The 25,763-nt window shown below is 42.5% G+C and overlaps 2 protein-coding genes and 1 pseudogene across 4 annotated transcripts in view; 1 reads left to right on the top strand and 2 right to left on the bottom strand.

Moving 5' to 3' along the window:
* Nucleotides 1-11,203, top strand: part of Ero1a (endoplasmic reticulum oxidoreductase 1 alpha) — a 37,651-nt gene extending 26,448 nt beyond the window's left edge. For all 3 annotated transcript variants that reach the window (XR_015637867.1, NM_001433862.1, NM_138528.2), the window contains 6 exon segments: nucleotides 17-109; nucleotides 1,530-1,776; nucleotides 2,273-2,342; nucleotides 6,517-6,603; nucleotides 6,682-6,815; nucleotides 8,095-11,203. Coding sequence is in view for 2 of the 3 variants with exons in the window: in NM_001433862.1 (NP_001420791.1) it covers nucleotides 17-109; nucleotides 1,530-1,776; nucleotides 2,273-2,342; nucleotides 6,517-6,603; nucleotides 6,682-6,815; nucleotides 8,095-8,155 (692 nt within the window). In the remaining variant the exon portion in view is untranslated.
* A 2,134-nt stretch (nucleotides 11,204-13,337) lies between these two features.
* Nucleotides 13,338-25,763, bottom strand: part of Gpr137c (G protein-coupled receptor 137C) — a 64,533-nt gene continuing 52,107 nt past the window's right edge. The window contains 4 exon segments of the mRNA NM_001134541.4: nucleotides 13,338-14,427; nucleotides 15,363-15,481; nucleotides 15,631-15,756; nucleotides 17,030-17,179. Of these exon segments, the coding sequence (NP_001128013.2) occupies nucleotides 14,250-14,427; nucleotides 15,363-15,481; nucleotides 15,631-15,756; nucleotides 17,030-17,179 (573 nt within the window). The 3' untranslated portion in view covers nucleotides 13,338-14,249.
* On the bottom strand, nucleotides 19,669-21,999 carry Rcor2-ps1 (REST corepressor 2, pseudogene 1; annotated as a pseudogene).

Genomic DNA, 25,763 nt, shown 5'->3' with positions numbered 1-25,763 from the left:
CACTGATTTCTTTTAGGCCTCTGTGTAGAAAAGAGAGCATTCTACAGGCTTATATCTGGCCTACACGCAAGCATCAATGTACATTTGAGTGCAAGGTATCTTTTACAAGGTATGTGACTTTTGAAATATTTTTTTTAAAGATTTATTTATTTATTATATATAAGTTGCTGTCTTCAAACGCACCAGAAGAGGGCATCAGATCTCATTATAGATGGTTGTGAACCACCATGTGGTTGCTGGGATTTGAACTCAGGACCTCTGGAAGAGCAGTCGGTGCTCTTAACCACTGAGCCATCTCTCCAGCCCTGAAATCTTTTATTAACTCGTTTTTTTTAGGTACTCTTAGAATTTTTGTGGTATTTACCTGGGTGGGAGAAAAAGAGACTTGTTTGACTATTGGGAAGTCAGAATCCCCTCACAGACCATAGTGACCCATAGACCATAGTGACTGGGAATGTGTATGTAGTTGAATGGCTCTGTGTGTTATTAATTCTCTCAAAATTAGACACATCGCTTCGGGAATGTTCTCTAGTTTTGCTGTGGGAATTAAAATATCCCCAACAGCACAGTTTGTTATCGTATGAGAGTCTTTATTTGTGTGTAGACTTTAATGAGGACAGCATCGTCTGCTGTACTTTATGGCTTAGGAGGCTAATGGGAAATCAAACCACGGTTGGTTTTCCTCAGTAATTTATTCCCTCTGAAGTTGAAATGCACTTTACCTTTCAGAAGTAAAATGGTAACTGATTCGAAATAGATGCTTTCAACTCATTACTAATTTCTGATCGTCATTAAAGTTCTTTTGCGGGGTTGGGGATTTAGCTCAGTGGTAGAGCGCTTGCCTAGCAAGCACAAGGCCCTGGGTTCGGTCCCCAGCTCCGAAAAAAAAAAAAAAAAAGAAAAAATAAAAATAAAAAAAAGTTCTTTTGCTTTTATTTTTAACTATACTTGTGTGTTGGGAGTTGGGGATTGGTTCGTGCATACAAGCACGGGTGCCTCAGGGGCCAGAGGTGTCCACCTGGAGCAGGAGTTGCAGGCGGCTGAAGTCAGGTCCTCTGAAAAAGCAGCTCGTGTTCTCCACCGCTCGGCCACCCCTCAGCTTAGCAAGCAACTTTTTAATTGTATATTTTGATTTTATGGTTGTTGATATTCGGAAGTCTGGTTTTTATCAAATATTTTGTACTAAGACAAAATTCTTTGTACAGAGTTTTAGAAATTTTATTTATTTATTTTTGATGGCAAGGTCTCACTATGTAGCATTGGCTGTCCTGGTAATCTCTATGCAGACCAAACTGGCCTTGAACTTACAGAGATCCACCTGCCTTTGCTTTGAATTAAAGACATGCACCACCATATCTGGTTTACGACAGCTTTTAAGGCTAAATTATTAAAAACAACAACAAACCTCAAATTGTTTTTGGTTGAATTGTGTATTTTAAACTACAAAATGATTTCTGTAAGTAGTCCCTTATAATTAAAGCAAATTATTTAACTGTACAATTCAATCATTTAATGTTTTGTCTTCCTAGATAATTGGCTGGAAAAGAAATGGGGTCATAATGTCACAGAGTTTCAGCAGCGCTTTGATGGGGTTTTGACAGAAGGAGAAGGCCCCAGGAGGCTGAAGAACCTGTACTTTCTTTACCTGATAGAGTTAAGGGCTCTCTCTAAAGTGCTTCCGTTTTTCGAGCGCCCAGATTTTCAGCTCTTCACTGGAAATAAAGTTCAGGATGTGGAAAACAAAGAGTTACTTCTGGAGATTCTTCATGAAGTCAAGTAGGTGCTGTATACAACATATATATTAGCATACAGATGAGCAGTCGTGTCCAGAGTAAACTCTGAAGTATTTGGTTAGAGAAGGAAACCGTCTTTAAAATAATGTAACTGTAGTTCTGTTCATTGAACTTTCAGTTTTTTTGAGGTGGTCAGATTCTCCCGCCCCAGCCTCCAGAGTACTAGGAATGTCAGTGTGTATCACCTGGCCTTCCCAGAGCTTCTAGAATATCTTGGTTTTGCTTTGACCTGTGTATTACAGCTTTTTAAAAAAAGTTCTTAGTACCAGCACTATTTTTATTTGCAGTCTTAAGTTTGAGGCCATACGTCCAGTACACTTAGAATTTATATTTGAGGATATGTATTTGTTTGCATCGGTGTTGGCTTTACTGATTTTAATTCTTTTTTAAGTTATGTTTTCTATCTAATATAAAATATATTGGCAAGACGTTCAATGCTTCTAATTCACGAACATGAACCTTTTCTGTTTAAAATGCAGGTCATTTCCTTTGCATTTTGATGAGAATTCTTTTTTTGCGGGGGATAAAAACGAAGCACATAAGCTAAAGGTAATTATGCACCAGCCTAATTGTTAGATCCAGCCTGGGGATTGTGCGGGTGTGACTGTAAAGTGACGGGCACTGTTGGAATGTGAGGAAAGCGATGCTCATGAGAGGCTGTGGACAGAGGTGAGCTATGTGGAAGATCTTGGTCAGAGCAGCGTTCCCATTGGGGAAGCTTCCGTGGCCTTTTGCTCAGGAGGACAACAAATGAACAGGCATGTATTATTATAGATTTCAGAACTGTTAAAAGCACATTTTACTACAAAAGGCTATGTTAGGTTATGAACTCGTTACTGTGGTTTTTATTGTTCCACATAAAATAGTAAATATCAAAATACCATTGCATACCATAAACAATCTGATTGTCAATTAAAAAATAAATTTAAGGCATCAGTGTACTTACACTTTATGCTGAGTCTAGCCTCATAGCTCAGAGTATCTGTGACGTCTCCCCTTGTTTCTCCTGGTGATGGAAGAGGCTAGTTGAATCAGTTTGTGAAGCCACGGTCTGTCCTGTGCATCGTGCTGAGGTCGGCCGTTAGAGCAGCTGCTCTTGACTGCAGTCTCTTTCCTCCTGAATGCTGTCTAGACGGAGGTGTGGACCTCAGGGCTAGCGCAGCCCCCATAGCTGCCAGGGACTGGAGAGAGGGGAGTTGTGCAGTCAGCCGTCTTTTCTGTGGTCTCACTGTGCTCCCGTTTGTGCTGCACTTGCTGGTTTGTTGCTGAGTGTTTTGGCATCCGCTCTATTTTAGACTGTACAAATTAGGAATATTTCTTATAGTGTTTTAATTTGATCCAAATTCCAGAACAGTCAGTTTTTATGTGCTTTGAAGTTTATGTGTAGTTCTTACAGAAAAAAAATTATAGAAAATTAAAGAAAATGTTTGTATCAGATTTACTTTTAAAAGCTTTCTGGTAAACATAGATTTGAACATTATTTATAAATCCATTTTTCTGGGCATGGTGGTATGCTTTAATCCCAGCATTTAGGAGGTAGAGGCAGGATAATTTCTGAGTTGGAGGCCAGCCTGTTCTACATAGTAAGTTTCAGGACAGCCAAGGCTAACAGAGGAACTTCTCTCTTTCTCAAACAAACAAGTTAAAGTTTTCATTCTGGCTCCTTTATAGCGTCAGTGTATGGATAGAAATAATTGCTGGTGTTCAGAACAGAGTAGGGTCTGACGGTTTATAAGACCTTTGAGAATTTTGGCAAGAACCAGTCAGTTGAGTTTGATCCTTCTCCCAAACGACGATGAGGACGTTGGAAGTGGCAGTGTGCACCTGTAGTCCTGGCTGGCCCGGAGGAGAGGGAGTGCCTGTCTGAGGAACAGAACGACAAGGGTGTGCTTTCCTAATTCAATTCTGATGAGTTGGAGGATTGTATGTTTTTCTAATCAGAGATATCTTTGGGATCTATCCAGATTATTAGACATTGTTGTTGTTTGTGGAAATTACGAAGATCTTCTAATCCAGTAAATTTCTAGCATCTACAGTTCACATAGGAAGGCTATATATACTCATCCTATTTTATGTGGTCGGCTTTAATTTTGTAATGGTATTTGGCTTTTATAAGCAACCCTGCATGCTTGCTGTACATACCGTGCAAAGATTTACTCAAAAGATGCTCTATTCAAATATTTGGGTTACATAGATTCCAACACTAAACTTAGACAAAAGCAGGCATAATCTTTTAGAATAATAGTTTTTAACTTTGCAAGTATGATTGTCTCTTAAAGTAAGACTTTTAAACCCCTTTGACATTAGTCCATTTTTAGTATCTTGTAATATAATGTAATGTAAAATGTAATTGTCAAAAACTCACTTTGTATTCAGTGACATTTCTCTAAGTAAAATGTGTCACTGGCCCATCATACTTAGGTCTGATTGGCCCTTTATGGAGCCTGTGTGGACTGCTTCTTTTTCCCTAGATAACATCTAGATAGATTCTGTAGACCACTGAAACAGCTATTAACTGTCAGTAGTCCCTCAGGGAGGAGTTGGGCCTCACAAACTCCTTCCCCTCTAGTAGTTAGAAGTATGATTCTTTTTTAATTAAAACAAAACAGAGCCAAGCAAAACAAAACAAAACATCTGGAATTAAACTACCGTTAGATCATTTTCCCGTTCCCTTTCTTCCTTTTAATGTCTGCCATGGCCCTTGTCCTTTGTTTCCTCTCCAGTTCATGGTCTCCTTTTCTTTGTCACTGATACACACACTGTTACACAACACACACACTGCGGCCCTGTTTAATCTGCACAGCGACGCCTCGTATGAATATGCATGCATTTAGGGCTGACCAGTTGTTATTGGATGAGCAACAGGGACTCATCCCTGGGGAGATTATCCCGCCCCCTTATTAAGTCAGTCAGAACTCTAAGGGAAACTTCCTGTTAAATCAAGAAGACTGTCTTCAGCAATATTGGGTAGTTTAAACAGTTTTTCTTCCTCCCTCCCTCCCTTCCTTCTTCTCTCTCTCTCTCTCTCTCTCTCTCTCTCTCTCTCTCTCTCTCTCTCTCTCTCTCTCTCTCTAAGACGGTCTCATGTCTAGTGTAGGTTGGCTGCAAGCTTTGTATAGCTGAGAGTTACCTTGAGATTCCAGCTCTCTACCACTTGGTTTATGTAGTGATGGGGGCAGAACCTGGGGTTTAGGTATATTAGTGACATGGGATTCTCATCTAAAAGTTTAAAATTCGGATGTTCTCCTAATGAACTGGCCCATGAGTACCAGACGGAGAAAGTTGTTCAAGTGTGTACGCAGTCCATACTCAGTGCCCTTTGTCCTGCGTTAGTGGAGATGTGAGACCTTGAGTCTTACTAAAATCTTTCACGTGCTGTGGCAGTTTCAGCGTAGACTGAGGCACGTTTCTGGGCGGTCCACCTCTGAGCAAGTTGAGATGCCTTTGAGTAACCTGGATAAGCATTTTGCTTACACCTCACCTTAGACCTGTGGGTCTCATCTGGTAGAGTCCGCCTTATATGATTTAGCTCATAATAAATTACAGACTACTGAAACGCTGGAGGTTTCTTCTGAGCTCTGTGTCAAATGTCTGCTTAAGGACTGTTGTTTAGGACTGGAGATGGTCAGTGGGTAAAGGCGGTTGCAGCCAAGCCTGATGACCTGAGTTCAATCCCCAGGACCCATGTCACCAACTCCTGGCAAGTTGTCTTCTGACTTCTTCTGACATGCATGTATAAACATACATACACAACATACAACACACATACGTAGCAGGTGGAGGGGTTGAATAAAATCTAGTTTAAAATCTAGTTTAAAAAAAGTTTAAAAACTTGTGGTAGCTTGAGATTTCACTTTGAAGACCAGGAGTCCCTTGCAGGATCAGTTATGAATCTTGACTCAAGCACAGGGAGGTGTGCTCGGCTCCCTTCTCATCATTTCTTCAGAACATACATTGCTTTTGGATGATCGTGTGCATGCTCTGCTGTCAGTAAGCACACACACACCTATTAAATGTATAAGAATATAAATTGAACAACATTACAAATCCAGCATAGTACTAGAGGACAGGTACAGAAATGTGGGATAATATTTAGTGAGTTTGAAATATATTTGTAGTGATTTTTATTTTAAATTTGGTGCATACATGGCTATTAATTTTGTGTATATATATTAAATACATATAGTACTATAATAATAAGCAAATATGTATTCTAGATAATATATAATAAATATAAATTATTAGTGGCAAATATATAATTATACATTACTACTGATGTCAATAATATCAGTAGTAAAGAAAATCTTGAGTGTTTTTCTTAATTCCAGGAAAGGAGAACTATAATTAACTTCATCAAAGGTCACCTCCCTCCATCCTCCTTCCCTTCCCTTTTGGGCGATACCCTTTTATCCCATACCTGCCAATACTGAGGTATAAAACTAAATGACTTGTATTTCTTTTCAGCTAGTGTGGATTTGGAGCGAGGCAGGGCTGGTTTCAAAATGTCCAGGTCACTAGGGGTGTGAACTAGGCCTGCTACTTAATATTTCTGCGGCTTTTAAAGAGATTCGTGAGGGGTACATTGGATCTCTGGGAGGATTAAATTAAATGGTAGGAGAGTTCTCATAGGTAGTGGGCCCTCTGGTGCCCTGTGCTAGGTACACTGTCCCCGGGAAGAACTGGGGGAACCAGGTTTTACAAGATTCTGTTACACTGTTTTTAGGAGGACTTCCGCCTACACTTTAGAAACATCTCGAGGATCATGGACTGCGTCGGCTGCTTCAAGTGCCGCCTGTGGGGCAAGCTTCAGGTACGCATCGCTCCGACTCCTTACCCATTCGTCTTTTGGAGAGCCGTTTCCTCATTGTCCATCCTCTTTCTGTTTTAGACTCAGGGTCTGGGCACTGCTCTGAAGATCTTGTTTTCTGAAAAACTGATCGCAAATATGCCCGAAAGCGGACCCAGTTATGAATTCCAGCTAACCAGACAAGAAATAGTGTCGTTGTTCAATGCATTCGGAAGGTTAGTCTCAGTGTGCTGGGATTGTTTCTGCTGGCCGTGTTGGTCTGACGTTGTGAGTCCATTCTCAGACAGAACGAGAAGTGTTCTTTTCAGTAAGGTTGCCTTGTGATAGAATCATATGATCTGATGAAATACTTCAAGAATACACACATGTATTTACTACTGATTGTTTCCATCTATTGATTCTTCTATTCATCTTTACTTTCCTGGCAGATTTGATTTACACACACACACACACACACACACACACACACACGGCTATTCTTTGGTTTTGTTTTAAGATGAGGTAACACTATGTAGCCGTGGAACTCACTCTGTAGACCAGAGTGGCCTCCAGTGCAGAGAGCTGCTGGCCCCTCCCTTCCTGCTGGGATTGAAGCATGCGTCATCAGGCCCAGCTAATTGTGATTATTTAAGGAAGTTTTTTCTTTTCTTTTTATTTTTTGGTAGTGTGCTGCTGCGGCATAAAGGTTATGGAAGGTCACACATATTTCTATGAACTCATTATAGAAAAAGATTAAAATTTTTTTTTTCTATCAACACTGGGGGAAAGTGTGAGCTGAGGGAGACACATCAGCAGTTTTAGGTGGGGCTGGCATTTCCTTTTGCTCATGGCGATGCTGAGGCTGACAGACCTCTCCATCAGCGCTGCCGGTGAGCCCTCGCATGTGGGCGGCCGTTTCCACCCTTCGTGGTGCTCACAAAAAATGTCCCGTGTTCACCACACTGGAGTGCAGAGCTAAGGTGCATTAAAAAGGAGCACGCAGATACGCTACAGAATGGACTTCACCATCCACACAGCTTTGACCGTTGTACATTCAGTGCTGAAGAAACGAATATTACTGTACTCTTATACTGGATATTTAAGTGCTTATTTTAATATTTCTGCATTTCTACATTTCACATTATGCATGTAATACAAATAACAAATATATTTATGAATACCTGAAATATATAGATATACTGATGCTCTTGTCTATTTTATACTAAATATTGATGTGCTTTAAATACTTTAATACAGCTCTGGATATTTAAAATACACATTTATGCACCCACATATATATTTTAATAATTTAATATTAAAAGTTAGCTTGTGTTGACAATGTTATCCTAGGTTTTCCTTGCCAGATTAAGAACTAAAGGATATAAGTAGATTTATGTACCTTTCAATTTGTTGAAATAAACTAGTTTAAGATTTTTATTATATACTCTAAAAATGCAGAGTGATTAACGGAACCTATGAAAGACAGATTTTACGTGAAATGTTTCTTGGTTACAGGATTTCCACAAGTGTGAGAGAATTAGAGAACTTCAGACACTTGTTACAGAATGTTCACTGAGGAGGGCGGCTGGAACCTGCTTGTTTCTGCACAGGGGAGTCCAGAGGGCAGAATGTCTGAGCACGGTGATTGCAGTGACCGTCCTGAGCCAAACGTTCATATCAAGCTGCCTTTGTCAAAGGAGAGATACATTGTTTTAAGTAAATGACATTTTTAAACATTGTGTTCATGTTTAATATTATTGTGAATAAAAGTAGTATTTTGGTAATGTACAAATTTTAATACTAAGCAAAAGTAAGGTCATTAAATTGCCCTATGATGGGGTTGGGGATTTAGCTCAGTGGTAGAGCTCTTGCCTAGGAAGCGCAAGGCCCTGGGTTCGGTCCCCAGCTCCGAAAAAAAAGAACCCCCCCCCCAAAAAAAATTGCCCTATGATAAGGCTAGGTGAATCCTGCCTCAGGCTCTCCAGCTAGAGTTGTGTTTGAGAAGCTGTAATAGCCACGAGGCTAAGGCGCCCAGGACATGCGTTACACAGTCCGCTATTGAAAGGCTCGGCAGAAAACCACAGCCGTCCGCCTCAGACACCCCCCCCCCCCACTTGCCTGGTTTGCAAAGGAAATAGAGACTGCCCAGTTAGATTTAAACTTTACATAAGCAACTAGTTTTCCTTTAAATGTATGTTGAATTCTCTTAGAGCCTATTTATACTAAAAGTTATTTGCTTGAAGTTCAAGTTTAACTGGGAGGCCTGTGTTTTCCTGACAACCTTAAAATACACTGGTGTGGAACATTCCTTTTAGAGTTAAATAGCTCTCTTCATTGTGCTGTTTTGGTATGTAGGGAAGCAGAACAAAGGCACAGGAGATTTCTAGACATTGTAGAAAGATGAATGGATTATATATTTATTCTCATAATAGTTCCCCTAATAGTAAAATTTTGGGGGAAATTTTATTTTTATATAATTTCATATTTACAGAAAAGTTTCAAAAACAGTTTAAAAAAAAACAAAAACAAAAAAACAAGTAAACAAACCACCAAACCACCAAACCTGCTTTACTCAGATTCATGGATTGTTCACATATGTTTTAACCACTCACCCCACCTCACAGAGGTGACCGAACCCAGGACTTCAGTCATGCTGGGCTAGCCCTGCATCCATGAGCTGTGTGCCCTCAGGCCCTTGCTTAAGCTCCTACGTAGACGTAGATGTCCTGTTTTTATTTAAGGATTTGAAAACCAGTCATGGGCACCATGATTTAACACAAAATACTTCAGTGTGATGGTCTAATTTCCTGAAAATAATTGTTTGTTCTTCTTTCAAGGAAAAACCAAACCTTATGAATCCGAGCCGAACTATTATAAGCCTTAAAATAAGGAGCCGCCCGCCCCACATCCCAGTCACCCAGTGTTTGAGTTTGGTTGCCCTTTCTCACCTGTGTAATCACAGGGTATACAATTCATGTTTCTTATGCATGAAATTAATTTTCTTTCCCTCTGTGGAGTGGGGCTATATTTTAGACAGGTTTTTATTCGTGGAAGCTCTTCACTGAGAGCAATATTTGAAGTGGCTTAAGAATTTACGTCACAGCATTTATAAATGATATACCTCAAAGTTATGCTCCTTTGATGTCATATAATGTCTTGAGCAGTTAGGACAGGTTGAGATGTGACATAAGAAAAAGCAGGATATGTATGTAATGGATAGGAATGTCACTTTACACTGTTGTGTATTTTCTCTGTCCCTAAGACTTGGTGTAGTGCCAAGCATACAGTTGGTATCTAATTTTTGTTGATGGAAAGTGTATGGATTTAGTATACCTTAAGTGAATGGTGTAGCTTGTGTAACAATGTACCCTATCTCCCCTTCCCTCTCACTTTTTCTTTCAAATCGCATAATAAACCCACAGATTAGATCAGTTTTCTTGGGGACTTAAAAGTACTAAATGATCACCGCACAGAAGCCAGCCCTTTGAAACCCTCACTGCTTTCACTTGCGTTCTCCCACTTGACTGTCCCTGTGTCCTCTGTCTCTCCAAGGAAGGTCTAAACTCCTACGTCTTTCGTTAACAAGCAGTTTAATTTTTAAGAAATCTTAACTTTTCCTGTGCTTGACACAATTGACAATCCCTTTCTTCAAGCCCCACCACTCTGCGTCCTTGTATCTGGCTTGCTCCTGGGTCTCTTCCTTCTGGTCTCTTCATGTAACCGAAATATTAATTCCCCAGACTTTTCTTTCTTGCTCTAAGTCACTGGACCATACTCTTGTGTAATTTCCATGCAGTCATCTTATCTTAGCTTCTGTTTTCCTGCTGCGGTCACTTGGCTACCTGTTGCCACGTCTTCAAGGACTCACTTCGTTTGCGCTCCTCACTTGGTTAGTTTCAGAACATTACACTGTTCAAGGTTCTCCAGTTCGCTCTTCTGTCTTCTGCCTGACTATCGGTGTCTACGTTCTGCTGCTTCTACTCCAACATTTCTATCACTGTCTTTCAATTTTTATTACAGTTACTCAAAGGATTTCCTGTGTTTATTTTCCCATCTCTGTTGGCCCAGATTACCGAATTGGGCTTTCTAGAAGCATTCAGCCTCATCCCTGCTACAGGCAGTTTTAGGAGCTTTTTGGTGAGAGTCTCTGCTTGGTATCTAAGACCCTCCTCTTGTGTTTGCCACTCTGCTCTGATAAGAGTGTTAAAGAGTTTTCCAGAAGTCCAGAGTTGTAGCCCTCCAGACCTTCGTAGACACCATATTTGCATGGAGAGCCCTAGGCTTCTTCTGGGAAACTCCATGCGTTCTTGAGACTCTGTGACATTAATTACCCTGGCCCTTCCTTTGGTCACCATTATAGTTGCAACCTACCTCTATTGAATCACTTATTGTACTGTATATTTTATTTTTTAAAGTGTCCTTTACTAGAATGTGAGCTCCTCAGGGGCAGGCAAAGAAACTTCATTCATTTGGCATCTCTATAGCATAATGTTTGGTATATGAGCATTTAATAAATGTTGAATAAATTGCTTCACATGACAGCTGTTCCTCATGGCGGGCGTCTTCACTGCCTTTGTTGCAGACTGGGGGAAGGGGGGCAATAAAGATGAGAATAATTGAAAAATCTTTGATCTTTTGTCAGTCATGAATGGGTTCTACTTTGGGAAAACGTCTAAAGGAAGAAGCAATACCACGCGGGTTTCTTGATGAAAGGATAGCTAGGACTGTAGGCTGACAAACTTTAAGATTCTCAGGAGGGAGATGTTACAGACTACTTCATGAGGAGTTTTCTTAGTTTAATGTTTGGATAAGTGTCTGCCTAATAACTCCGCCAATAAGACCATGGTGCTTTATTTCAAACTGGCTATAAGATGTTGTGATCCAGATTTAATGCATCATTCGCTAATTCATTTGTAATGAGATTTTTGGAAAAAAAAATTGAATGGATTCCATTAAGGGAACACACCTTCAAATAAAAGCACTCTTTAACAGTAGCATTTTATTATAATTTAGTGAAACAAAGAAGTACATTCATTGGCCACAGCTATACTTTTGCAACCAGTTTGAAACTGACTGTATAGCTGAGAAACACTGTTAAACAATAAAAAGGCAATTACGAATTAAAAAAAAGCCACTTTAGCTATAAATTACATTGTCCACAAAACTACAGTCAGCTACAGTAAGTAGTAAGAGTTTTCAAAATTAATAGCAACCCAAGTGAAATAAAACGATAGGTATTGCTAATCACTGTAGAATCACACACTTAAGCAATGAGATTTGATTTTCTAGTTTATGACCGAGGAAGGGCTGGAATTGTCATGTGCTTTAGCGCAGGTAGGCAGGGAACTGTAGCCCTTTGACTTGATAAACAGCTCCTTCTGAGACCAAACTTAAAGTGCTGCTAGTGCTTTTGATCTTAAGCAGACGCGGGGGCAGATTTCTTTGGCGATGTACAGTGAGATGCATATGAGACAAATGCTAAGAAGTTGGGTTCTTTATAGGCCTGGTGTGGTGGTGCAAACCTTTCATCCTCCCACTCAGGAGGCAGAGATAGGAGAATCTGATAGTTCCAGGGCAGCCAGGGCTACATAGAGATACCCTGTTTCCAAAAAAAAAAAAAAAAAAAGGTGCTTGAGTCAGTGATAAATTCAATGAATTAACAAATCTCAGGTTCAGTATAGTCAACTAGTATAGCTAAAAGAACTAGAACACTATCTGAAGTGTTTACGTCGTCTTTGTTTACTTGGTTTACTTGGTGTCAACCAGGAGGTTTGTATACAGATGGTTAACTAGAAAAAAGTCGCCTTGAACCCAGAGATTCCAAAGACGGCAGAGTTAGAGACCTAATGTTGCCAGATAACTGGCATTCTGAGAGAGAGACTGAACAGCTGAAATCCATGGTTGTAGACTCTGTTGTTAGGTTGTCGTCTTAGTACCAAGGCTAACGTCTGTACTATAAAAGTCTAAATGATTTGTTACAGTAAGAACTTATAAACGAATGTCACATATATTAATTATGCTTCTGATTGAATTTAAAAGCCGTTGTTTGTAAAAAGAAGGAAAAGTGTCTATTTGGCTTTGTACCATCTCAGAAAATGGAGAGGACTGACAATGTGTCTTGAAAGGCTCACATAGACTTTTGTGAGGTCGCTGCATTAGTCGTCAAAAGGCTGAGAGATAGTTTAGGTATGAGTACAGATAAGACAGTTTCTAGTCACAGGAGACAGGAGAGGGCAGCTGTGCTCGTCCCAGTTCCAAAGCAGTTGGCGGATCCCGTGTGGGGCCATGTCTACCTGTGAGGCAGCCTCTTAAGCTGCCTGTCCCCTCGGAATCTGAGGTATTTAGCATTCACTTTCCGTAGAGACACAGGAAGTGCATTTTTACATCTTGTGTTGTCTTGGCCTACTACTGTGTGTCATATTTGTGCGTGTCCGAGTGAACACGAGGGTGCACACGGTGTGCACAGGCACACGGCTTACAGGATCATGTTTAAGATAGTTTTAATGAAATCCTAAAATATTCCAATCTTGTGACCCTCTTAGCATTTCTCCTGTTTGCTTGCTAATCCAATGCTGGAATTGATTGGGTTTAGTTTAATTTGGTTTAGGCCATATACAAGGTATAAAACATGAAAAATAAAGGCGGGGTTATACATTTTATAAAGTATTGATTATACACTTTATTAAGTATTGCACTTTAGCTCACTGCAAAATGCCTCCTGATTTAGTTTACCTGAGGACAGTTTTGACTCAGTAGGAAGGATGAGCTCCACCCCCTTTTGGACAAATTGGATGCTTTTTAAAGACATACTGTTTTTAACTTAGCACTTTTTCTTTTTCCAATGAAGAATCCCTAAACGCATCCGTAAACTTGTTTAGTCCCAAGACATTTTACCGAAGCCCCCTATGCAAAGGTCACTATTGCCTGGAAGAATCATGCTTAAACTGCTACTTAGTCACAAAATAGCCACTTGACCAGTCCTCCTCAAAGCCACACAGTCTCCTCTTGGCTTACTGCTCCTCTCAAAGAAACCCATCTGGCTTTTCCAAAGAACACTGCCAGCCAGCAGCACCTGAAGGGTTTCTACTATCCCTTGTTTAAAATAATGGAGTAATTAAAATTGACACTTTTCAAAGCGTGCTTTAAAAAACTGTCTTAAGTGTTACACGTTTTTAGATTTTTTTTTTTAAAAAAGAAAGATGCATTTTTAATCCTTAATTCTGTGCACTGATCACACTTTAAAGCTGTCACTGGGTAAGGTGGAGTACGCCATCGGGTTTCTAGGTTTTGATTTGTGTGGAAAACTGCCTCCCGATTTAGTGTGCAGTAATATTCTGGTGTGAATACTCAAGTGTGTGGCTTTGGGGACTGCAGAGTATTCTTTCCGAACATAGGTAAAAGTGCAAATATGCAAATGTGTGCAGGGTGCCCCAAAGTTAGGAGGTTCTGAGGTCACCGAGTACCTTAGCGTCCAATCTCTTCTCCTGCAAACTTCACGTCTCGCTGGGCGGAGGTCAGGACGCGGAGACCCACGAAACACAGCCGCGCCTCCAGATGTTCTTTGTTAGTCGGGACAGGTAATGCAGTGTTGATGCAGGTGGGTTTAAAGATGCCGAAAACACGCACGCGTTCGTGAAGAACGGTCCGAGGCTTCTGCCCCGGGGAAGCCGTCAGTTTTGTGGGGTTACGTATAAGCTATGGTGGTTCCTCAGATCCAAGTTACTGCAGGTGAAGAGCAAAGGGGCAGTGTCCGTCACAGGTCCGTTCAGCGGGGGCGTGACCGTGTATGTGCTGCCACCACACCCGGCCATGGTGCCGTACCAGCCCAGCGTCTGTGGGTTTGATAAGCTGCAACAACAGCAATGAGGCAACGAGTCACAGGGCTGTGGTCAGGTGTCACACTGGCATTTAAAAAAGACATTTCTGGGGGCTGGGGATTTAGCTCAGTGGTAGAGCGCTTGCCTAGCAAGCACACGGCCATGGGTTTGGTCCCCAGCTCCGGGAAAAAAAAAAAAAGACATTTCCAAGGAACTCCCAGCACAGAAATACATTAAAATAAATGTGCAAAATATTACGACTTCCTACCAAGTTTAATGGCTTCTATCTCTGATCTGTGACATGTATCACAAGACATATGATTCGCAGGAGTGGCAGACTGTGCCTGGCCATGCTGTTCTACTGTCGTGCGCTGTGCTTTGTTCCAGCACATCTGTATGTCCACGTATTCCTTTAGTCCTCAGTACAAGCCACTGGGCAGGCTGAGTGTTAACCACTGCCTCAAAGGTGAAAACTAGGTTAAGTGCCTTGTCTGGGTGAGGCAGGAATTACCGAAAATCAACCGAGCTGAGAGAGTCCTGTTGGTGAATGATAAGGCTTCACAGCGGTTTTGGAAGTGGACGGCATGGGAAGATTTGTTTTTTTGATCTGGGACTGCACTAGAAACATACACGCAGATACACTGTGCACAGCAATCCTTTCATGCCTGTCAACATGCATGAGAGTGCATGTATGCTCTGACTCTGAACCAGGAAGGGGTCCCGAGATGATTCCGTACCACTTTACTCTCAGCATTTTCAGGAAAGGGTTCAGGACAGCCGACAGTTCTTTACAGAGCCGTGTCCTACCACAGCGTTAAGATGTAATGTGTTAAGCTACAGTATCTCCTGATGGTGTGCTATTGACGGGTACTGCCAAATCACCCGTTCGATGGGTGGCTTGAGGCTCAGAGTTGTTCTTGCCTATCTACTTCGAAACTAATTCGGCAAGTGACCAGTTACACCTACCTTCCTTCCCGTGAGCTCCCCAGTCTTGGCAAGTCGTCATCGCTGTCATACCGTCTTGGATTGTCAAAAAAGAAAGCCCTGGAGCTGTAGCTGTGGCTGCTGATCATGCCAGCGGGAGCCTGTGGACATAGCATTATAGCCTGGGTGAAGGCAGAGACCACAATCTCTGAGTTTTAACCCCAAATTCTGCTAAAAACAGAAACTCCAGATAAATATCCTGTGCTTTTAAAAATGGGATTGAGCCTTGGGGGATGTTATGATAGCTTACCAGATTCTGGTTTAATCTCTGTGCCCGGAAAAATAGTACCACCGACCATGCTGGTACATGCTCCCACAGAAAGAGGACCATTCCGAAGACCATGTAGTCTACTCCATTTCCATCTTCCCCCCGAGCCTGTCCACAGAGCACAGCACACGGGCCTTCTCTTATTTACATTTCAAGCAATCACATACATCAAGTATAAACACGAAAGCACTGAATTTTTCTGTATTTTGTTATTTCTCATATAATGGCTATTTTTCCTTCAAGGACCATAACACTACTCTGAATTTTATTACAATAAGACAAACTTTTTTTAATGCATTTGCTTGGAAAAATAATTTTAGTCCCCAGATAATGCAGACTGATATCATTTGGGCCACCATAGTCTGAAGAGGGTTAGTTGGAAGGGATTACTGTTCCAACTTCCCCACAGACACGGTAGCCCTGTTAGGCCTGTGGAAAAACGAGACGTGCTAAGTAAGTCTTCACTGCTGATTTTTTTTTAAAAGATTTATTTATTTATTTTGTATATGAGTACACTGTGACTGTCCTCAGACACACCCAACCCCATTACAGATGGTTGTGAGCCACCATGTGGTTGCTGGGATTTGAACTCATGACCTCTGGAAGAGCAGTCAGTGCTCTTAACCATTGAGCCATCTCTCCAGCCCCCTTTACTGCTGATTTTTAAAATACACTTTGGGATTACTCTAGACACTGACGTTCTTTCTATTCTACCGGATGCTGGGAAAAGCGAAACAGGAAAAGGTGTAAAGAGAATCTGCCACATGGAATCACATGTGCAGAGGCCATCTTCTTATTGAATGAACGAAATAGTCTTCTAGACAGCCTTAGAGTCAGTGCCAAGTGAAACTAATACAAAGAAAGAACATGAAGCTGTCAGACTGCATGTTTAGGAAGGGATGGGACACGTCGATCGGGTAAACATGCACAGCTACAATGTTGCGAAGATCCACTAAGGCTCTTTGCAAGGCTGCTAAAACACATTTTAGAGAAGTAATTATTTATATATAAAACTGAGCAAAGTACCAGGAGTTTATATACTTCTTTCACCCTTACAGTACATTAGCTATGTTATCACCGGCTACTGCCAGACAATTTCCTAGTGATATTAACACATCACTTTAAAAGTTAGTAACTAAGCTTATGAGGAAAAGGTTTCTAGCACTATCATTTACAAAATAAGTTATTTCTTTGATAAAACTTCATGAAGAACTCAAGATTTCAAGGTGTCACATGCACATGGGCAAATTTAAAGTTTTGAACAGGGCTATTGAAAGCGGAGACTGCATAGAAACATGTCTGAGTCAGACACTGAATGTCCTTGCTAGGACTTAATTACCCACTGTATTAACTGTAGGCTGGTAATGTGTCAGGCCCTTACCTTATCTGAAAGATTATCCCAGCCATAATTAAATGGACTCTCTAAGGTATCCTGCGATATGGTGATCACTACCAGATTGTAACAAGCTCTGGAAGAGTAGAGAAGAAAGACCACAGAGCCCACGATGACAGTCTGGCACAGAGACATACCCTAGAGAAGAGAAAAGCACAGTCGTGATTTTAGCATGTTTCCCATGGTGAGCGAGCTGTTCATCGGTATACAGCACAGTCACCTCTTACAAAGTCCCCTAGGAAGCAGGGTGGACACCTGCTCAGGTCACCCCTTGGTTATCCTGCTTGTAATTCCAGTTCCTAGAATGATATGCTGTGTTTCATATGTGTAGGTGCTTTGCCCACTTGCCAAAATGGCACCTGGAAGATTTCGTTTTACCGAAGTCACCTTACTCCTGTGGTAACACATGAGTAGACAAACTGGCCAATGATTTGAGCCATAATTGATTCTAGTCGGTGTAGCTAATCAGAGTGGGAAGGGGAAAGGGAAACACTTGTCCATTTGATACACTTTTTCCCCCTATTAAAGCAGGCACAAAAACTCAGTTCCTTGTATATTTACTTTATTAGGAAATGGATGATAGTGCTTTGAGTGACAGCATGTTGCTGACAAAGTAAACCAGGTGTTTGACTGAGCTTTCAAATGTCTGAACTACGGCGTTTAGCGTGTATAACTTACTGGTTTTCAACCACATTGACTACGAGGAAGGGGATTATGACACTGTTTGCAAGGGCTCTCAATATGGGGTCTTTACTTGAAGACAACTGGTTTCCTCTGCAACCCAACATGTTTTTCATGTGAGTTAAAAACATTATTCTAAGAGGTGACGCCATCGTCAGAGATACTGATCTACTTCAAGTAAACACTCAAGATGGTAATTTGGAAGTTGTGTTCAGTTGTCACTAGCTTAAGGGACACTTACAGCACTTGGCACACAAGGTCCAGGGCTGGTATATGACCTGAGATCATCAGGGAGTGCTCCCATAGGAGTAATCCCTCTGACCTTTATGACATTCAAGAAGAAAAGAGTTTATAATTATTCGGCCAGAATTAAACTCCATTTTATACAATAACATGTTGGGTAGCCTGTTTCTGTTTACTGTCATCTGGAGCCATGAAACTTACCCTGTTGGGAGGGCTCCTTGTGCTGTTTGTGCTGGTTCATGATCATAAGTATTGATGAACATCTCCCTAGAATAAGGACTTACAGCAGAGCATGACACCCACTCAATGTTTAGACAATGCCATACAGCCCTAGTAATGTGGCACTGTTTTGTGGATCAGGAAGCAGAATTAACCTGATGTTGGATTGTTCGCTGTTCTGAATCCCGACTCCATGCAAAATGAGGAGACTACCTCAAACGGTGAGCTGCAGGTCCAGCTCAGTGGAGCCTATCTCAGCACCCTGCTCCGTGAGCAGAACCCTGCCTGACTTCTTTGAGTCAGTTAACTTCTTAAGTCTCGTGGCGTCAGGACACACCTTGTTGCATTGAATGTTCCATCTCATGAGAACCAGTGATTTCAAGGACTGTTTATGTCTCAATATGATGCTATGTTAAAAGAAAGTTTAAATTCACCGTTTCAAAAAAAAAAAAAAAAAGCAGAAGAGAATGGTTTCAGTTCAGGTGGGGAAACCACCCAATGGCCATTGGGAATAAAAACCACTGTTATGTCAAGTGTAGAATCCAGGGATCCAGCTAGGATGTTAAGGCTAACACTTGTTCCCTTGTTGGATTATCTAATTCTTCTTCATTGGACCTTAATGGAAGAATGGGGTCGACATTTGGATGATTAAGATGGCCTTCTTGACCCTGCTACCAATGACCAGAGGATGATACTACTTCTTTAAAGTTGAAGACCTACCAATATTATCTCTTACACTTTTATGTTCTTAAAGTAAGTAACTCTTTGTATATGTTTACTAACTTATTGAGTATGGTTAAAAAAGCTTTCTCAAATTTCAAAATTGTAATGAAGACCACTTTTTTTTTCTTTTTCTTTTTTTCGGAGCTGGGGACCGAACCCAGGGCCTTGCGCTTGCTAGGCAAGCGCTCTACCACTGAGCTAAATCCCCAACCCCATGAAGACCACTTTTAAAAGTAAAATTTGGAATATCTAAAAAGAGTTTGTATAATTTAAAAGCATGCCGTATTTCCCGGAAGCACATATAATGTATACAATCCCTCCTCCTGTTATATTTAGGGCAATTACGCAAGACTTAACATTTTGCTTTTTCAAAGTTTTATCGAGTTCAAATATTCCATGCAATCGTAGCACTGACACCAATACTGCTTGTTGTATGAAGAAATCCAACTCTGAACCTGCGGCCACCCCATTCATGATTCTCTCGTCTGGAGACAGATATCTGATTAAGGCATACATTATAAATAAAATTTGTACGAAAATGTCTCACTATGATCCCTGACTGTTCTTGAACTCTCGGAGCTTCTGTAAAGTTCTATCTTAGCCTCCTGGGTAGCTGGGACTACTCTGTTAAGTATGAATAAAAAAGAATGCTGTATGAATTACTTAAATTAGTCATCAAAGTACAAGGTCACACATGTGCACACACACACCAGAGAGAGCGAGAGAGAGAGAGAGAGAGAGAGCACTTTTTTTTTTTTTTTACATTTAAGGTTGCATTTATTTCTTTTTAAAAAATGTTGAAAAATAAACCCATGTCTGTGTAAGTCCCCAACCCTTCTTTCTCCAAGCTTTTGGGGGTGGACAGAGTGGGCCTCCTCACAGCTTCCCAACATTCTTCCCACAAGGCTTCTGCCATGCCCACCCCAGTCCCCTTCCACTGCACCTGACTTATTGCTAAAAGGAAGGAAAGGTGGGTGAGGCCAGCTAACACACCAGCTCTCCCTCAGCCCCCAGGCTCAGTCACTACCACACACAAAGGGTAGGCCCAGAGGCCAAGCCCTCCAAAGGCAGGCAGGCAGGCAGGCAAGGAGGCAGCCATTCCAGTCACAGCCAGGAAGCCAGAGTCCCTGCAGGCCCTGAGATCTAGCCCCTGGCTGGGGGTTTACAAGCTCAACTGCCAGGAACACATGCAGAACCCACAGGTCCAAGCTGTGCCAGCTGGCAGCTCTGGGTATTTGAAAGACCTGGCAAGAGCCCTACCTAGTCCCTTCTGTCCTTAGTGCTGCCAGAGATACCCAGCCAAGGGGTTCAGGAGCCCCTGGGCAGTGGAGGATTCAGGGCTCAAAGTGAGGGTGCAGGGGGCTCCAATTGGGCTCCAACCAGGGTAGGTGGGGGCTGAGGACCAGGGCGGGCACTGTGGCGAGAGGCAGCCAGGGCAGGGCGGATGAGAGGTGGTGGAGGCTGGTTGGGGGCCAGCCGGGGCTGCAGGAAGCGGCCCTGCTGCAGGGGAGGTGGCTGGCGGAGCAGTGTGGGAGCTGTGGGCAGAGGTGGCCTCAGCAGTGGAGGAGGCTGGGAAAGCGAGGTGGGTGGTGGAGGTGGGGGCGGAGCAGGGGGTACTGATCGGGGTACTGATGTTGAGACAGATGTAATCTGGACCTCGTCATCTTCTTCCAGGGCTGTGGCTGGTACAGGAGCCCCTCGCCTGGCCTCTTCCACAGGGACTGGAGCTGTGGGGGCCCCATCCTGCTCAGCCTCCCATTCCTGCAACACCTCTTCCAGGTTGAAGCGGCGACGGTAGCTCACAAAGAAGGTCTTCACTTGGGTCAGAGTCTTGTTCCCAATCACCTCTGCAATAGCCCCAAAGTCTTTGCCATATCTACGAATCGCTTGTACAGCCAGAAGCTGCTCATCTGTGGTCCAGCGGGAGTTGAACTTGGTATTGGCCTCAGGGGGGCGGAGAGGGTCGATGCCACCCTCCAGTGCTTGGCGGAGGCTGCTGTTGGTCTGCTTCATGCTCTGAACCTGGCGCTTAAGAGAGATGAGCTGTGAGTCGAGACCTCGGAGTGTGAGGTTAGCAAGGTCTGGGCTTCCCGATACTGCAGTGAGGCCTTCAGGACTCAGGTACATGCCCTTGGGCGGACGTCTCCGAGTTCGAAGTGGGTGGTGGCGGTACTGAGATACCTGGATCTCTTTCTTCCCAGGACCAGGCCGTGCGTTCAGAGGTCTGGATGGCAGAGGCTCTCGCTTGGGGTCCCCGGTATCCGGTTCTCCCTCGCTCACAGCTCCTCGTCCCTCTTCTAGCTCATCACTGTCTTCTTTGTCCTTGCGGCCACCCAGCCGCCTGGCCTGCCTGTCCATCACACTAGTTCGACTTCGGGTCTTCTTCCAAGAGTAGTAATACTTCACCAGGCTGGGGATCAGCTTGTCAGGGAGCATCTGCTGGATCCGCTGGAAGCACTTGCCATGGAACCCAAAGGCCTGCTCGAACAGCACTTTGTCCTCTACCGTCCACTCATCAGGGAAGGGAGTGAAGTTGGCTAGATCAGCCAGTGACTTCTCCACGTCATGTTTGTGCCACAGAAGCATGCCAAGTGCCTGTTCAATGTTGTAGCCATGCTTCTCCTTGGCCATCGCAATGTACTTGTCAAGCTTGGCATCGGATACACAGTGGTTGGGTGACCACACCAGCATCCCCTTCAGCTCCTTGTTGCTGTAGCGCGCAGGGCTCTCAGGCTTGCACTCCGGAATTACTGCTTGGTAATTGGTTCCAACTCGGATCATGCTGTCATGAGAGTGCTCCTCCTCGCTGCTGTCATCCTCCCAGTGCGGCTGTCCGCCGTTGGGTGCCGTCTTGGCCCGACTTCGGGACAAGATCCCGGAGCCCGCACTGGGCTTCTCCATTACAGAGGGCATTACCCTTCCCTGCTGCCCCGGGGGGCACGGGATCCTTTGGAGAGCGCAGGAGCTTGCCGCGCTTGCCTGGAGTGCTGCGCCCGGCCCGGCCTGGAGGGGTCGCCAGTGAGGCTATGAGAGGCAGGAGGTCAGCGTGGCTAGGGTCCGTGAGGTCGGGGCCCCGGAGGGCAGCCCTAACGGAGAGAGCACTTTTTAAAATAAAATAACTGCTTGAATAAAATGGGCTAACTCTGCTTAAACCTATAAATAGTCTAAGGTTGTTCTTAAGGGGGAAATGGGCAAAGAATCAATAGCAAAGAAGTAATTCATAAAAACAGCTTATAGGCAAATTAATTATATAGAAAAATGGGAGAATAACAGCGATTTAGAAAACAAATGCGTGTTATCCTACAAAGCACGGGATTAACACATGGAAAAAGGGTGCGACCACTGTGCACGTTAGCAGTTCTGCCAAGACATAGGCCATCATCATCGATGCAGAGTCCCCACAGTGCCAGTCGTCCCCACATAGAAATATTCCCATTTCTGATTTTTCAACGCAGCCCTGCCTCTTGTAGGGCTCCATGTAAGCAGAATCCGAGAACGTGGACTTGTTTGCAGGTTTTGTTTAGCTGACCAGTCTCTGTGTCACCAATGCTTGCCTCTCACCATTGCTAGGGTCTTTACGGTTGGCCATGGCTTTCCTGAAAGGCCCACTTTCTCGACAATTCCAGGCAAGCTGGGACAGTTAATTATATTCACTCCACTGTACCATTTCATCAATCTGTTTGTGTGATAGCCGCTCGTATGGGTTTCTCTTAACAAGCCGGTTTCACGGACATCCTCAACTTTATGTGGATATATGCTTTCACTCCTTTTGGGCAGATGCTCAAGAGCTGTATAGCAGGTAGAGGTTCAGCTGCTTTCAGAAATGGCTATGCCTTCTTCCAACATGGGTGTACGATTTTTTACTTCCGTCCAAGTCTCAGTTCCAGCGGCTTCATGCAGCCGTCCTGCCCTAGACCCATCTAGGTTGGCAACCTTTTACTCCTAGGTTTGCTGGTAGATGTGTAACAATGTCTTCATTGCCTCTCCATGGTTACTAATGATACTGGTTTTTCGATGTTTATCCATGTTGTCAACGATCTATTCAAACCTTTTAACACCTTCCAACTTAGGATGTCTCTAAAAAGTAACTAGATGATGGATTTGTATATATGCTGGACACTAGCTCCTTGTTAGATGTGTGCATTGTAGGTATTTTTTTAAAGCCCACGGTCTGTATTTTCCTACTCTTGCCTTTTGATTATGTTTTAAGCTTAATTAAATCTAATTTATTTACTTGAGTTTTCTTGGTTATTACTTTCTATGGCTTAAGTAATATTGGCCTGACATAACTTGACAGGTCTTTGTTTTCTTTTAGATTTTGACTTTTTCCCATTTTGAACACACATACACACACACACACACACACACATGCATAGATGCATACATATATATAGATATATGAATGATAGATCTAGGATGTTCTACTGTATTCCATATGCATATCCAATTGCTCTGTCTCTACTGGTTAAAAATAATTCTGTTTCCATTTGGATTGTGTTTAGCATATTTATCAGAGATCGGAACACAGCACGAAAATGAATTGGTGTCTAAGTTCTTATTCTGTCCTACTGAGCTATTTGTCTATTCTTATTTTTAAAACCACTGTACTATAATAATTCACAAATAAAACCTTCATACATCTAGGTTAGGTAGGCACTCACACGAACGCTTGCCCAGGCCTGAACTGCGCACATCTCAGTGAACTTCTAGACAGTTAGAACCGTACACACATACATACACACACACAAACCCACACACACACACACACACATACATACATGCATACATACACACATACATACATATATACACACATACATATATACACATATACATACACACATACACACATGTATATATACATACATACACACACAGACATATATATGAATACACAGTTGCTGTCTTCAGACACACCAGAAGAGGGCATCAGATCTCCTTACAGATGGTTGTGAGCCACCATGTGGTTACTGGGAATTGAACTCAGGACCTGTGGAAGAGCAGTCAGTGCTCTTAACCACTCAGCCATCTCTTGGTCTGTTTTCTTTTTTCTTTTTTTTTCTTTTTTTTCTTTCTTTTTTTTTTTTTTCGGAGCTGGGGACCAAACCCAGGGCTTTGCGCTTGCTAGGCAAGGGCTCTACACTGAGCTAAATCCCCAACCCCTCTTGGTCTGTTTTCTAAATGTCATACTATATCCATACTTAGGTCTCTCTGTATATAAACATGCTTATGTTATGGCTATGTTCTTTATTTTTGAGTCTGTGTGCCCTCACTTATTAATATTATGCATTCTAAGTCCATCTATTTTCTTATGAATTTCATTTTTTACTGCCAAATAATATTTCGTTTTGTGAATAAACCACAGTCTCATGATCACATTTCATATGCGGACAGACATCTGGATTGGTTCCATTTCCTTGGTAAAATATATTTATTCCAACACCCATAAACATGAGTGTAAAATGGTGTTGTCTGGGTATATGCCCAGGAGTAGATTAGTTTGGTTATGTGGCAGTTCTATTTTAATATTTTAAGGGAACTCCAAACTGATCTCTATGTATTAATTTGCACCTCCACCAGCAGTCACTAAGGATTCCTATTCTTCCACATTCTCTCCAGCATTCGTTGGCAGATTTCTGATGCTAGCCATTCTGACTAGAATATCATATCAGGTTAATTTGCCTTTTCCTGATGTCCAGGGATGTCGAATACTTTAAAATGGTTTTGGGTCTTCCTTTTCTCTCTCTTTCCCTCTTTTCTTCCCTCCCTCACTCCCTCCCTTAAAAAAAAAAAGATTTATTTATTTATATGTAAGTACATTGTAGCTGTCTTCAGACACACCAGAAGAGGGCATCGGATCCCATTACAGATGGTTGTGAGCCACATCATGTGGTTGCTGGGAATTGAACTCAGGACCTCTGGAAGAGCAGTCAGTGCTTTTAACCACTGAGCCATGTCTCCAGCCCCGCCTCCCTCCCTTTTTTAAAACTTACATTTCATTAGCCTATTTGTGGATTGGCAGTTTTATTTCCTAGTACTTGGTTTCTGCACTGCTTTGTAAATTCTGGGCATTGGCCCCATTTGAAGTCTAGCTGGTGAAAAATTCCACCCATTCTCTGGGTTGCAGCCCACAGTGTGGACAGTTTCCTTTGCTGTGCAGAAACTTTTAAATTTCAGTTGTTGAACCTGGCGCTCCCTCCTGTGCTCCCGAGATTCTGTTCCGGATGCCCTTCCCTACCCCAGTGTCTTCTGAAAAGCAGTCCCTGTTTCTCCCAACAGTTTTATCCTCTCGGGTTTTAGAACATCTTCTTGACAGGACTGAACCCGTATTCACTTGTGCAGTTTTGCCAGCACCGTTTATTGAGTGGAACGTCTCCTCCACTGTGAGGTATTGCCTTGTTTGTCAGAAGTTGGCCGCAGCTTTGTTACTCTGTTTCCAGGCTGTCAATTCCGATCCGACGGTTGGCTTGTCTGTTCTTAGGCCAACAGCACGTTCCTAATCCATGTACCTTTTGAATACATTTCACAACCATAAGTCAGAAATATCTCTCCTTTTCAGTTTTACTTTCTACACCATTCAATACAGTATCCATTAGCTGTACATGGGTACTTAAGTTTACATGAAATGCTCCTGTCTTCACCGGGTAAGTACCCAGCAGTCATCTACGGTCACGAACCGTAATGAAGACTACAACTACAGAAAACCGTCATCGTCCTCCAAAATTATAGACCCCTCCACTATTTTATTTTAGGTTCTTTGCTTTTTCACACAAATTTTGAGATCAACTTACTTAAAGAAATTATAAGCCCAGGAGGCCTGCTTCAACTTGGGACACTCAACTAAGATCCCCACACC

Source organism: Rattus norvegicus, chromosome 15, assembly GCF_021556685.1.
Source record: "Rattus norvegicus strain SHRSP/BbbUtx chromosome 15, alternate assembly SHRSP_T2T, whole genome shotgun sequence".
Classification (NCBI taxonomy): domain Eukaryota; kingdom Metazoa; phylum Chordata; class Mammalia; order Rodentia; family Muridae; genus Rattus; species Rattus norvegicus.
Note: the sequence above shows the minus strand (reverse complement) of the source record. Positions and strands in the feature narration are given on the sequence as shown.